The following is a 14,043-nucleotide window of genomic DNA, read 5'->3' as shown; positions in this document are numbered from 1 at the left end:
ATTTTCACTCCCATGTACATGGGTATTAAATGATTAGAAAGGCGCAACACCTCTACCAAACTGGTAATTGTTAGTGCTTTGTTGTTTTTATCTATGATCGTATTTTTCACAGCTGTGGAAACACACGTTACAGTCACACAAATTATAATAAAAACACACTCTGAACATGCGCGGCGAAACATCAACACAATGTCCGCCGCTTTGTCGGATCTGCCGTCAATTAAAATTTCTCTCAGAAACGATCTATGTTTGACGAAGATCTCACGCAAAAGCACACACTGCCAAACAGTTCGACAAAGTTAAGTTTGAAAAATTGTTTGATTGTTTACGGGGGTCGTAACTGTTGCATTTTACTTAAGTTCGAGGGATGTAACGGAAGGTTACCGGCATACACATCAAGGCTATCAGACAGTGCTTTGGCCCAATACAGCTGCTATTAGGAATATTTGAACTCAGCATCCCGTCGAGTACAATATCATTAGAACGGAGCACATGCCTGGATCGGACAAGCATATTTGAAGCAAAACAGATGTGTCTTCTTCAAAAGATATATCACGGCGATTTAGGGACACAAAGGAAACTTAAATCTGAACGGAGATTTCAAACCTGCCCATCCCGACTGCGAAAATTCTGGCAATGTTCACCGACATGTCACTGTGGAGTAGGGTCACACCCTACTAATGATAGCAGTTGTGTATTGACATAACTTTTAACAACGTAAACGAACAGGAAATGATTTTCTTTAAATGTTTTGTGTCTAATATGAGCAAAATTCACATGATATATACGTATACGACAAAAGAGCCACGGGTGTGCTTTACCTACAATTCTCTTAGTCTGCCATTGCCAATTGTGTGGTAGCGTGGCCGAGCGGTCTAAGGCGCTGGTTTAAGGCACCAGTCTCTTCGGAGGCGTGGGTTCGAATCCCACCGCTGCCAATTGTTTTTTCTACCTACTTTGTTTAAATTATGCGTAATTAAGGTATCACAGATCAAGTACAGCCGATTATTGATCGTAAATTGTAATACAACGATAGAATGTTTTCTGAGAGCTGGTTCTCCCTCTAGATTAAGGTTCTCGTTCGTTAAATACCAAATGAATAAATTTATACACATTTACTTTCTTAGAAGACCTACACGTCTTTATTTCGCCATGATATTTAACACGTTGACTAAAGCGGAAACTGGGCCTTCTTCGTTTGGTTGTTAGTAAACATTACCAAGTAATGGATCCTCTTCTGAGATTTGAATACGTAATATTAATTTTTAGATACATAGAGCTGAGTTGCAGTTACAACTATTTCCATGGTGATCCAAGCTGGATTCTGCACTCTGCAGTGAAGGCCATAACATGTTGTCACACACACTTAACACTGCTTGCAAACCAGTATGACCACATTTTTGTTCTGCATGTAGCGCTCGTCCTGGGGATAAAATGTGGCGTTTGGCGATTTCTCGCATATCTTCCAAGCTTCCTGTACACTAAAATGATGGCATAAACAGAAGGAATTAACGTAGGTAAAACATGTAAATGTATCTTATTTACCTGTTATAGTGTTACTTCTCGACGTTACGAAAATGACATTCGATTGCTTTTAAGACACTAGGCAATTAACGTTTTGAATCCAAATATCCGGAAATAAATTGGGAATATAGTGCCTAAGTCGTTTTCGTAATCGTTCATATGAGAGTTCGAAATTTGTGCTTGGGATTTGATGTAATTGATATTGTTATCGGGTTAGTGGATAGGAGCAGATAAAATTATGCACTATAGTATTTCCTGACGCTATTAACTGTCTTGTGAAGAATGTGCTCTTATTGTTGCTTCCGTTTTTACATTTCGTAGTAAAATGAAAATTAATTTTTGTCAGCAAAATTTTTACTATTGATGAAAGCTGATTCAAGTCGATTGTCGTATTTGGTCCGTATTTTGATGTTGGATTGCGTTATGTTTCGCTTTAAGGTTCCTGTCTTATCTCTTCTGCAATTCTATTAACGGAAATTTGGAAGGAAAAGTTCACCTTATGATACCCTGTCTGCTGCCTATTAAAATTTTGCTTTATTCTTCTCTCCATACCACAGATGACTTGCAAACATTTTACAGTGTCCTAAGTTGAAGCCGCTCTCTGGCAATTTTTCTTGTTCATGAGAATATTATGACAGTTATAGGTATATCCCACTAAAACTAGTAAACAATATGATTTGTTACCTTCAGAACAAAGCTGCACTCAACTCTCAATTTTGTGTCTTATATCCAACAGTAAATATCTGTGCATATGGACATAAATGCTTTCCATACTGCAGTTTTAGAAATAGTGTAAAGTTTTCCTAACACAGGATTGTATTTATTTGTACATCCACAGACAACAAGCATGTACCAAGATTGTCTGAATGTGTACTGGTGCATAGTTTAAGTATACACAAATATAAACAGTTTAAATGTATGTAAATATACACAGTTAAAGTAATCCCTAGATTCAAATACACACAATATAAATGTATACATATACACAAAAATACTTAGGCTACATACAGTATTTCTTCTTACATTACATGTTTATAAGACTTACATCTCTGTGTTACTTTAAATATTGATGAGCGCTTCTTGGTCATAAGAGTAACCATTTATAATGAAAATATTTTAAATTGAATTACTTGTCACTTTAGATAATCCTTGACATTATAACAACTCTTTTTTAGTAAATAGTGTTGCAGAACTTTCGTGAAAGCAGCTATACCATTCTTGCCTTTGCTACCTTGAGCAGATCTGTAATATAATTTCATTCCCTCGTTTACAGTACATTATTTTGGGTATTAATTTTGAGTTTAATATTTAGCTGTAAATTGTTCTTGGATTTGGACTCATTCATATATTATCAACCTGTTATCTGTTTTAAACAAGAACTATAATTAACTGTTGTGCTAATTTTTGTTATCATTCTTACATCCTATTTTTCTATCTTAAAGACTATTTAGATTTTTGTACATTTGTTCCTCAGAAGGTAGTCAATAACTAATTATAGAATTGATATATGTAAAGTATGTTGTTCTAAAACTTCGAACCTGGAAAATTGCCTTTCGTGGGGAGTGCTTTTACCATTTGAGTTATTGTGATAAGACTCATGATCTGTTACAGCTTCAGTTGTCTTCTGTCTTTCAAAATATGCAGATGGATATTGCAGACAGTTGACGTTGCCACAGCCTAGTGCATTGTTTCCAGGATGAATCTTTCACTCTGGAGTGGAGTATGTGATGTTTTGAAACTTTCTGGCAAATTAAAACTGTGTGTGGGACTGTGGTGTTTTTGTAGCACTTGAACTGCTAGGCATAAAAATCACAAAGTGCTTAGTGTACTGTAAAAATTATAGGAACAGTGTTGGATCCTGAATAATACTCGCGCAAACAAAGTTGACACTTGGCACGGTGACTGATGGGATCGAAAGTAAATGGGAAATGCCTTTACTGTAGCTCCCATCAGCCACTTTTCCGAGTGTCAACTTTGTTTGTGCATGTAATACTTCCTTGAGTGACTCCTATGTGAATGTACTCCCAAGTTGTAAAGGTGTTTTATAATGTGGTTTGATTTTGTTTGAGAGGTATGTACCCTCTGAATCCTATTCTTCATTAATGATCCAAACCATTAGTTTGGTTTTCCTGTGTCACAAACTCTGTACCTTTAATTTGTCCATTTGGTTTGGCAGTACTGCGGTCTTCTGTGAGAAGGTTTTGGTTGGTCAGGAAAGATGCAATTTACATTATTATTTTTGTCCAGTTCTTCTAAAACATTTATGAAAAGTGATACTGCAGATTGTCATTCTTCCATGCCTGAAAACAAATTGCTATTTACTAGGGGGTACTGTTCCTTTGGGCATCCCACGAGTCAAGTTTTTTTTTTTTTTTTTTAATAAAAAGAAGGAAGATAGCAGTAAGATGGAACTACTGGCCTAATTTTCCATATTTTCAGGATTTCTTTTTATTATTGAAAAGTGTGAAGTTTACTCCCATACTTTTGTGGAAAACTGTGTGGAAACAGTGCACTGAACAGCAGTTGTTGGGAACACCAACAAGAGACATGAAACAGGGCAGAAAATTTTGCAGATGACATGCTGTCAAAAAAGACAAAAAAGAGCACAAAAATGGTGTATAATAATGCAGTTCATTTACCAATGTAATTTTAAGAATAAAAATCTGAACCACAGAAGATGACGCACAGGTGTCAAAACATGTCGGGGTAAAATAAGAAATGAACTACTTGTGTTCGCATAGGCAGATTTTCAAAACAACCCAATTTTTAAATTGCAAAGACAGAAGAACATAAAGAGGAGCTTCAAATCTTAGTAAATGAGTACCAGGAAAGTAGCCTGTGGTGAAAGAACTTTAATAATGTTGTACAACACTGCAGTTAGATCTTCTTCATGAATACCAACTGATGTTTTAGCTACATACAACTTTGTGGAGTTCCTCTACAGTGGTGGGTATCAGAAACAATGAGTTTTTGTACTTCAGTGTTTCTGGTGTAGCCTAGTGGCTGTGCCAATAAAGTATTCATTTTAAAAATTGGAGAGATTTTTAGCAGTACCGCTGTGTATGATTTGTGGGTCACTCCAAATGAAGTGGTCCAATAAAAATTAAGTTGGATGTTTGACCATTTTCATATATTTTTATTCTTTTATATGTGATTACCCTATAATTGAGAAGTTCAAAACAGTTTTTTAAAAAATTTTACCTTTCACCTTTACTGAATGGTGGCCATTTTCATTTGTGTGTGATGATGTTTCACTTTAGAGACGTTAACAAAAATATGAATATCTCTGCACTGGGTTAAATTACAACATTGCAATTGACATGATTGTTTTTAGAAAACAATTCAATTATTGTTGAAGTAAGGTACAAAAAGTGGAAACATCACTGAAATTAACATTTATATTATTTTGACATATTTAAAATAAATATTCTCAATTAACATCCTTTGACATGTGACTGTTCCTAAACCTGATGGTGAATGTTAAGAACACTTATTTCTTCAGACAGCTTCTGTGATATAGAATAAGACCTCCCAGTTGCTGTGGTAAGTTCAAGCACTGAGAATTTACTTAAAACATTTTTCATTGGTATCCAAACTTTGTCATTAGTCGATTTCTTGAATGATGTTCTTGGACCAGCGGGGTGGTAAAAATGCACAAAAACATCATTGTTTTCCAAACTTATTCTTTCAACCTCTGTAAGCCACCACTGCCCATCATACACACATGCCACTGTATCATTCAACATTAAAGACAGAGATGTAATTTTACTGTCACAATGATCCTCATAAATTTTGGTTTCTGATGTTACATAGCATCATAACTAAGTTTTCCACAATGCCAAGGAATTTGTGGAAATGCCTTGTTCCTTTTATCAGTATACAGTTTTCAAATCTGGTCTGAAGTGTTGTTTTCATATCCAGAACCACTTCTTCTTTCTTGATCAGAAAGTAGGTAATGCCTTTAATATTATCCTTGCAAAAGACATACATGTCCTGTACTGTGAGAATTTGGTCTGTGGTTGGTCTTTGTAGTCTGACTTTACTTACTTAATGTTTTGTTGTACCTCCTACTCCGTCACATGCATTTTTACCATGGCAAGATGCAAAAAAGTGCCATTCAGCTTCCAACCGAATGTGTACTTTGTGGGTGCATGGCATGGCTTTGAAAAATTGTTTTTGTTCTTATACTGACTACCACTTCCATCTGAAAAGTATACCAGCTTCTCAACCTTGGGAAAATGTTCTTTTATGTAATTTACATACTTTTGAAACACTTGTACAGCCAAAGTGCTGTGCTCCAAGTAGCCACTTAAAATGTAAATTGAAGAACTGCAAACTTCATCTTTCTCATTTTCAAAGTAGAGAATAAATGGATGCACTGTTGCCTGGTCATTGACCCAGTCGTACCCTTGTATTGCATCCTGAATCACAAATGTAAAATTTTCTGCAAAATCAGCTAGCACTATGTCCGCCCCCGGTAGCTGAGTGATCAGCACGACAGAATGTCAATCCTAAGGGCCCAGGTTCAATTCCCGGCTGGGTTGGAGATTTTCTCCACTCAGAGACTGGGTGTTGTGTTGTCCTAATCATCATCACTTCATCCACATTGACACACAAGTTGCCTAAGTGGCGTCAAACCGAAAGATTTGCACCTTGCGAACGGACTACCCAACAGGAGGCCCTAATCACACGACATTTACATTTAGCTAGCACTATGCATTCAGTTTCATGAAGTTGTGATTTTTTGTCCTTCAAAAACTTACTTTGGATTTTAGAAACATTGTGGTGATTTATGAGTTTTTGTAAGTTATCAATTAAAGATTCTAAGTACTCTTCCTGAGATTTAACCACTGGTGTCATTTCTGCCCTGCCAGTTGTGACCCACTGTTTGAAGGTAATACTGTCTGGCATTTCCTAATCATATCCATGAAACAATTCAATAACGGTTTCCTTACCAGGGTATTTATTACACAAACTCATCATGCATTCATAACTGTTAGTGTCACAGACCTTTAAATCTAGTAACTCTTTGTAGTTAAGATCACTGAGTTTTGCACTTGCAATCATTAGTTTGACATTTTGTCGATGTAAACAAACATATATGGAGTGTGTGTCTGAGGATCCATCCAAAATACACCACTTAGGGTGGAGGTCACAAAATTTTGCCCTTCCAATTTTGCATTTAGGATGAGAATTTTTGAAAGCTACATAAAGTTCATTTAAATTTGAGAGCACTAGTCGTTTCTGCTTTGTTACTTTAACTCCATTTATAACAACTCTTTTGCTATCTTTGCATCCTGGACACATTCTACTGTTTTCATAGTCTTCAAAATACTGCTGGATATTTTTAATTGTTTCTTCACTTATACCTACTTCTTTCGTAAAACTGCAAGAATGCCTTGCTCTTTCACTAATTTTCGGGTTAGTTTAACCAAACAATGAGAAACGTTGAATTCATGAGCTATTTTCTCTCTTGACCATGAGTCAGGGAGCGAACTTAAAATTTTAACTTTATCCTCTTTAGATGTCACTGAGCATTTAATTTTTAATTTCTCTATTAAGCTCAAATATTCAGTGACAGATGTTGCTGGCGGTAGGTTTTCTTCTTCTTTAGGAATAATGTTGTATCTGTTATTAAAGCATGATTCTAAGTCTTTTCTAATTTTGTTTGAAATTTGCTGTAGGCCTACCTTATTTTCAATAGCTGCTTTTCTTTTCTGCTACTTAATTTTATTAATTTCGAAGCAGAAGATACGTCTAACTTAGAACAAGCAAAATCCAATATGCTGATAGCTTCCTCATTAGGAATATAAATGTCATGAGCAAGGTTACATGATTCTGGTTCTGGATTCACAACAAATAGTTTTGAGTAACATTTTGGGCACAGGGAATTTCCATGAATCACATTACATTTCACTTGGGAAGCTGTTTCACTCTCACATAACAAGTTTTATTTCCCTCAACCCTTTAGTAACAGGCTTTTTATGAACTTTAAGTGGATGACAGCACTTTCTTCCAAAAATGTGGTTGTACTTCAGAATATATTTCTTCTCATGATACTCACACACTGATGTTACAGAAGAACTCACTCGAAATTTAAACAAAGTTTGTCTAACTTCATGAAAGTCATTGCCATATTTCAAGTTTTTTGAAACTGGACTGTAAACTGTTTTGTGACACACTTAACTTGCTATCTGTTCAACAGAGCACTGTACATCCATGTTATTACATTCCAGTTAATCTATCAAAATTAATTACAAATTACACACAATACAAAGCATGTAACACATTCTACAGTCTTGATGAAGTATGTACATCCACTCTGACAGAGGTTTCAGAACAGACTGACTACAACAATGCCACACCCAGCAATAATGTACTTCTTTACTGACAATAAACCTAAACATAAATGGGCATTTTTATTACCATAGAACAAAAGTGAAAGCTCCTATTGTTTAATATTACAGTATTAAAAATAAATAAACTAAATGAATATTGGGTGATAGTGTTAACTCAATATATGTCACAATTAAATTTTATTGCAATGAAACAATAAACCATTTAAATAGGCAACAACCATAAGATCAGTTGTAAAGTAATGTGAATTATTTCCTCATTTTCAAAAATTCATGTCTTTGTTCACAGTCAGATATCAGTGTTGAAATTTTTACATTATGTTGCTATAATATAGGTGTACAAAATGTGTGAAAATAATATTTTTATATTCAGTCCCACCTGAGATAACTAACCCCAAACTTTATAAAAAATGAAAATTTGAAAATTTCAATAATTCATAAAAAATTAAGGAAACATTTGTAAGTGTTCTTGCTGTATATGAGGCTAGTAGTGTATGATATCTAACTATAGAAAAAAATAGACTCTCATAAATCACTCCATGTTTGTTATTTTTAGGTATAAAAAGTGGATTTTTGAAAATTTGGATACCAAACTTTGAAGGTCATTTTGACTAGTTATTTGTGAATTTAGGGTATTTTGTGTAATAGACAATGTTATAGAGGACACTTTTCTAAAAACAATCATGTTAATTGCAATGTTGTAACTTAGCCCAGTGCAGAGATATTCAAATTTTCGCTAATGTCACCAGACTGAAAAATCGTCGCATGCCTACAAATAAAAATGGCCATCATCCAGTAAAGGTACAAGATAAATTATTTTAAAAAGCTGTTTTGAACTGCTCAAATATAGGGCAATCACACATAAAAAATTAAAATATTTAAAAATATTCAAGCAACCATCACTGGACCACTTCATATGGATTGACGCTTATGGACTGAAAGTTTCATATTTTTTATATTTGTGTCTTGTTTGGTAATAATCCAGGCTGCTTTGGTTTAGTTTTCTCTGTTCTGTACAATTTTATCACAACTAGTATACTTTTTTGTATAAGTGATAGTAGTTTAGAAAAAAAATGAGCATTTAATTGTTTTTTATTTTTCATAGGTGCTTGAGTTGCAGATGATTTCCTCACTCCTTGATAAAACAGTAGTTTTTTGTAATTTAATGGAAATTAATACTTTCAGATACACTTATTTAAATTTGAATACAAATATTGTCAATTGACATATTCAGAACTTTTTGAGTTGGAGAAAACACTTTTGCAAGTCATTATTTTTGTTGTATTTTCTACAGTTCTGTTATACATATATCAGACTTGACTGATCAGAAATACCAAGCTCACCTATGACAATTTGAGAATGTAGATTTTCACAGCAATATTCTTGAATACATGCTTCATAGAGTTCTTGCCTCATCAGTTTTGATAGTCTTGATGGTTTAACAACTTCATCATCATCATGAGATATTTCAGTAGGCATTTAGGTACTTTAGTTGACCGAATTTGTTATGGAGATGTCATGGAGTTATGGAACTTTCATATACTGCCAGAGATTATGTCGATGTCTGTGACTGATTCAGCTGACTTCTTTGCTGCCTTTCAGACTCAAGTGCTGCAAGGAAATGGGCACTTGATTGCATCTTTAAATAAGAAACTGGTAAATACGCCATATGAATTGAAGGACATTCATGATGTAATGCTGTTTAGACCATATTTCTGCAGCAGAATGTAATTAGTAAGTCCTGTAAACTCGTTTGACACATCCACACACTTATCAGTAAGATTATACTCCTTATTGGGGAGAAGCAGGGTAACAGTTGCTATTAATACATCAAAGCAGTACAGTATGAAATTCATACTCCTCCACTTGTAACCATGTACTTTTTAAGGAAGGGACAAAAAGTATTTCCTTATTATTTTCAGGTTTTTCTTAATAGGAGTACTCAGAATTGTTCAGTGGCCTTAATAACGCATATCCAGTTATTAAGACTTTGGTCATATTGGTGCTACTAGTTATTCTGCTTTGTTTTTATCTAATCAACTATATGAAAATTAACCGATCATATCACTGATGTTTTTCAGGTAACCAACTGGATAACATACTGCTGTAATGACCTGCTTAACTTTTAAGATGAAGAGACAACTGCTAGTGTTGCTGCTAGTTGATTTTACTGCAGGTGTTTATCTGCCAACCAAAGAAACTTCATCGCAGCAAGCAAGTGCCAGTGCATTGTTTCTAGTTTCTAATAGTCAACTTCCTGTGAGGCACATTGTTGACTCCCTACAAGAAAACTTAGCTTCAGAAGTGAAACAAGGCTCTATTGACAGTGATGGAATTTCAGCACCTAATAAAGAAATTCACAGGATTAAGACTCGATCTAGCAGTTCTGATGGTGTAGGTAGAACTGTTACTGACTTTGTCTTCCCCATTAAGCCCACTGCTTTCATTCCAAAGCAAGATGTGAAGAATTGTTCTGTAGGTGGTACAGACTTGTGTGTCTCAAATGTTTGGGATTATCCTCATCGTTATATCGAAAGGCTACTGGAGAACAAAACATCACGTTTCCAAAGCTATTTTACAGATGATATTGTACATGTTGCAACAAGATTTGATTCAAGTACTGATGAAGAGCTCACATGTGATGCCGAGGAAACAATACTTTATCCTAAATTTGGCAAAACAGCTGATAATGAGATGCTGTTCATTATTAATACGGATGAAAAGTACAGGCAAGGGATAAGAGTAGAAAAATGTAAGAAAACTGGTGAATCACCATGTAATCCAAAGCTAGAAGTCCCGTCTGGGTACAGAACATACTGCAAGCAGAAATACATTTACAGGAAGCTACTGGCGCTGCATCCAAATGGCGAACCAGCACCCGATAATTTTAAAATTCCCTCATGTTGCAGCTGCTTTATTTCAAAAGAAACTGAGTAGTGACAATGTTTCATTACTGTCAAAGTAAAGATAAGCGTGTAAAAAAAAGTTATGTATTGTACTGAATAATGTAACATAGGTCAATTGAGGGAATGTCAAACACTATTGTTTCCTTTTCCTATAGATCTAATGTATTTTGCTAAGAAAGGAAAGAAAGAGATGGCTAAGTGTGTCTCAACATAAATGTATTTTGGTGGTACTGACTTCCAATCTTCCATAATAATGAAAAAGTAATTTTCTAAGTAATGGAAAAAAAATCATATTGTGTGCTGAATTTGAACTGATGTAACTGAAGCTTCATGTGCACTTACAAAATATCAAGTGGAAATATGTACCATTTTTCTGGTTGTTGCTGACATGGTGCAAACAAATGTCCCTTAACAAGTGCTTCATCTCCTCCAGTTAGGTATTAATAACTGGCATCCAGGGATTGCTTTCATTTAGCACCAACGAAAAAACAAATCTTTATCGATAAAGGTTGATTAATTATATACATAAGAGATTTTTAATGTTCTGTGTAATTCTATTTCTTGTGTTTTAAAATTATGTGTATATTGATAGACTGGAATATTAAAATGAAGTTTTAGATATATATTTTTTAAAGGTAAACTGTTCACTGTGATAAACCAGTAAGTTAAATAAATACAAAATATTAGAGTTTGTAAAGCTACATTATATCTTATACAAATAATTAGATATTATTATTATTAAATTGGTGTAAGCTATTTTGTGTACAAATGGTGACCTATGTATTTATTGCCTGAAGTTTAATATGTGCATTATTGTTATGCCACAAACTAAAAACCTCAAACAGAAATAATTCTTTAAATTTTTGTTAAATAAGAAACATTTTGAATACAGCTATGTGGGTGTGTACCATCATTTAAGTGAAGAAGACCGCTGTTTTTCTTTTTGTTTTCAGTCGCTTCTAGGAAACTTGTAGCACTTATGGCTTCCTAAAACTGTACTGAAGAGCAATGGGATCATTCTTCTATTCAGAAATTGTAATAATGTATTGTATGCAAGGGAACAATGTCCTGTGTTCTCCTTCCTTCCTCCAATAAATTTTATCTAATTACTGCCCCCCCCCCCCCGCTCTCTCTCTCTCTCTCTCTCTCTCTCTCTCTCTCTCTCTCTCTCTCTCTCTCTCTCCCCCCCCCCCCCCCCCCCACCCTCTCTCTCTCTCCCTCCTTTGAGGTCCATAGACATATGTATGGTAAAGACATTGCACTTGCGAACTGCACATATTCAACTGTAATGATCATTGTAGCAAAGAATTAGGGAGTAGAAATAGCATAAGTATGTTCCCAAACAATTACCACAGATGTAATATCCTACCTGACCTTGTCCCTCTGTGCTTGCGATCAGTGTCTAATGACCTTGATATTAGATTCTAATTTCCTCTTCTCCTTTAGCTGTGTTTTCCATATCCATAATCAAGAGACTTCTGAAAGATAGATTGAATACTGATTTGAATGTCTCGTGTCTTTTGGACCTGCTGTAGTTGTTCCTATTTCTGTGCTAACAAGTAATTACTCCCCTTTTGTTGTAAATGTTATAACGTTTATTTTTTATTTTTTGCTTTTATTTTGATTAGAAATATATGTTTGCTAAACTCTTGAGGTTTATAAATATATTGTTTAAGGTGAATTTACATTTATTAAACTTTACAATGTTGTATTGGAGATTCAACTGTTAGTATCGTATTAATGCATAAGACCAGCAATACTTTGCTTGGATTAATCTGGTGACCATTCTGAATAGATATACACAACTGACTGAACCCAAGGCAGTATTTATAGATCTCTGCTCTGCATACAGGAGTTAAGTCCGTAGATCTGTATTTGTAACTGATTGGGCATTTTATTGTGAAATATCTATAAATTTTGCATTATTTACTGTAATTCTACAATTAATTTCAGCTATATTGACATTAATTAATGATACGAAAAGATAAAAATGCTAGTAGAAAAGTTTACTTTTTTAAAACACTTAGAAATTCCTGCTACATCCTATTACATATATCATATTAATGGTTGTTAATTTCCTGTCTTTTTACACTACTACATGGCTTTAATTTTGGCAATTTGTAAATAAATAAGAATATATTTATGGATACATGAGTTCCTTTTTTTTTACACGATTTTACCCATTTGTGAGCACTGCATTTTGTAAACATTCAAATTTGAAAAATTCCACAGGCTTCCAAAGATATGGAGCCCATTTTGTTTTGATAAAATATTTTGAAGATGGCAAATTAATGTGACAATACTGTTGTCACCAGTGAACAGTATTTATATGCACACAGACCAGATGATATATTCATCTCACCCTGCAAAAGCTTATGAAGTCTCTGTGCGTGTCACCTACAGTGAATTGAATGTCTGTTGTTTTTAAGGTGCTCAGTCTCGAGACCTGTTTCATATATCTCTCCAAGCCAGTCAGTCCTGCACAGTTATCTCTGTCTTTGCATAATTACTGCTGCTACATCCATTTGATCCTGATTTGAGCCTATGGCCCCTTCTACAATTTTTACCTCTTCTCCCCCCCCCATACCCCATACACACACACACACACACACACACACACACACACACACACACACACACACTCTCTCTCTCTCTCTCTCTCTCTCTCTCTCTCTCTCTCTTCAGTCTATTACCAAATTAATTATTCATCAATACCTCTTCTCTCTATCTCCTTTTTGAATTTTATTTTGGAAAAGTTTTTTTGCTGCTCAAATAACAGAACTCATCTACCACCTTTAGTGCCCCTTTCTTAATCCAAATCCCACAGCATTAAATGATTTAATTTGGCTTTAATCCATCATTCTTCTTTTACTTTTGTTAGTATCCATATTATAACCTCTTCTGACCTCCCAGATAGCCAAATGTGTTATTTCACCAGATTCCCAGACACAGGTAGGCACATGGATTAATGAGGAGGCTGGTGTTCCGTCCATCCTGGATGTGGTTTTTTGGCCATCTTCCAGATCCCCCTAGATAAATAGCAGGCTGGTTCCGACATCCAGCCTCAGATACATGATGTGCAATTATTTTGAAAAATGATGTCACATTCGATCATATGATTATATTAGACACGGTCTAAAGGGTTACATGGATTCCTCCCCAGGGGGAGGGGGAGAATCTGGCAGTAGCTTTAAAATCACTTTGGTAGTGGCAACCCCATCGTAGTAATAGCCTATATAAGTGTATAGATGGTTATC

The 14,043-nt window shown here is 34.9% G+C and overlaps 1 protein-coding gene and 1 non-coding gene across 4 annotated transcripts; both read left to right on the top strand.

The window, feature by feature from the left end:
- Positions 1-856: 856 nt before the first annotated feature.
- On the top strand, positions 857-938 carry Trnal-aag (transfer RNA leucine (anticodon AAG)). Its single transcript has one exon. It is a non-coding gene; the product is annotated as a tRNA-Leu (tRNA).
- Positions 939-1,181: 243 nt separating this feature from the next.
- Positions 1,182-11,949, top strand: LOC126090775 (uncharacterized). 3 transcript variants are annotated; one of them, XM_049907012.1, is made up of 2 exons: positions 1,182-1,204; positions 9,962-11,949. In XM_049907012.1, the coding sequence occupies exon 2, from the start codon at positions 9,990-9,992 to the stop codon at positions 10,815-10,817; it is 828 nt and encodes a 275-aa protein (XP_049762969.1). In that variant the 5' UTR covers positions 1,182-1,204; positions 9,962-9,989; the 3' UTR covers positions 10,818-11,949. The 3 variants fall into 3 exon arrangements, 1 of the variants encoding a protein (XP_049762969.1); XR_007521263.1 differs by lacking the exon at positions 1,182-1,204 and adding an exon at positions 1,219-1,513 and having other exon boundaries at positions 9,962-10,148; XR_007521264.1 differs by lacking the exon at positions 1,182-1,204 and adding an exon at positions 1,219-1,517 and having other exon boundaries at positions 9,962-10,148.
- Positions 11,950-14,043: the final 2,094 nt, after the last annotated feature.

This window comes from Schistocerca cancellata, chromosome 1 (genome assembly GCF_023864275.1).
Source record: "Schistocerca cancellata isolate TAMUIC-IGC-003103 chromosome 1, iqSchCanc2.1, whole genome shotgun sequence".
In the NCBI taxonomy this organism is placed as follows: domain Eukaryota; kingdom Metazoa; phylum Arthropoda; class Insecta; order Orthoptera; family Acrididae; genus Schistocerca; species Schistocerca cancellata.
The sequence above is the reverse complement of the archived record's forward strand: the minus strand, read 5'-3'. Positions and strand labels throughout refer to the sequence as shown.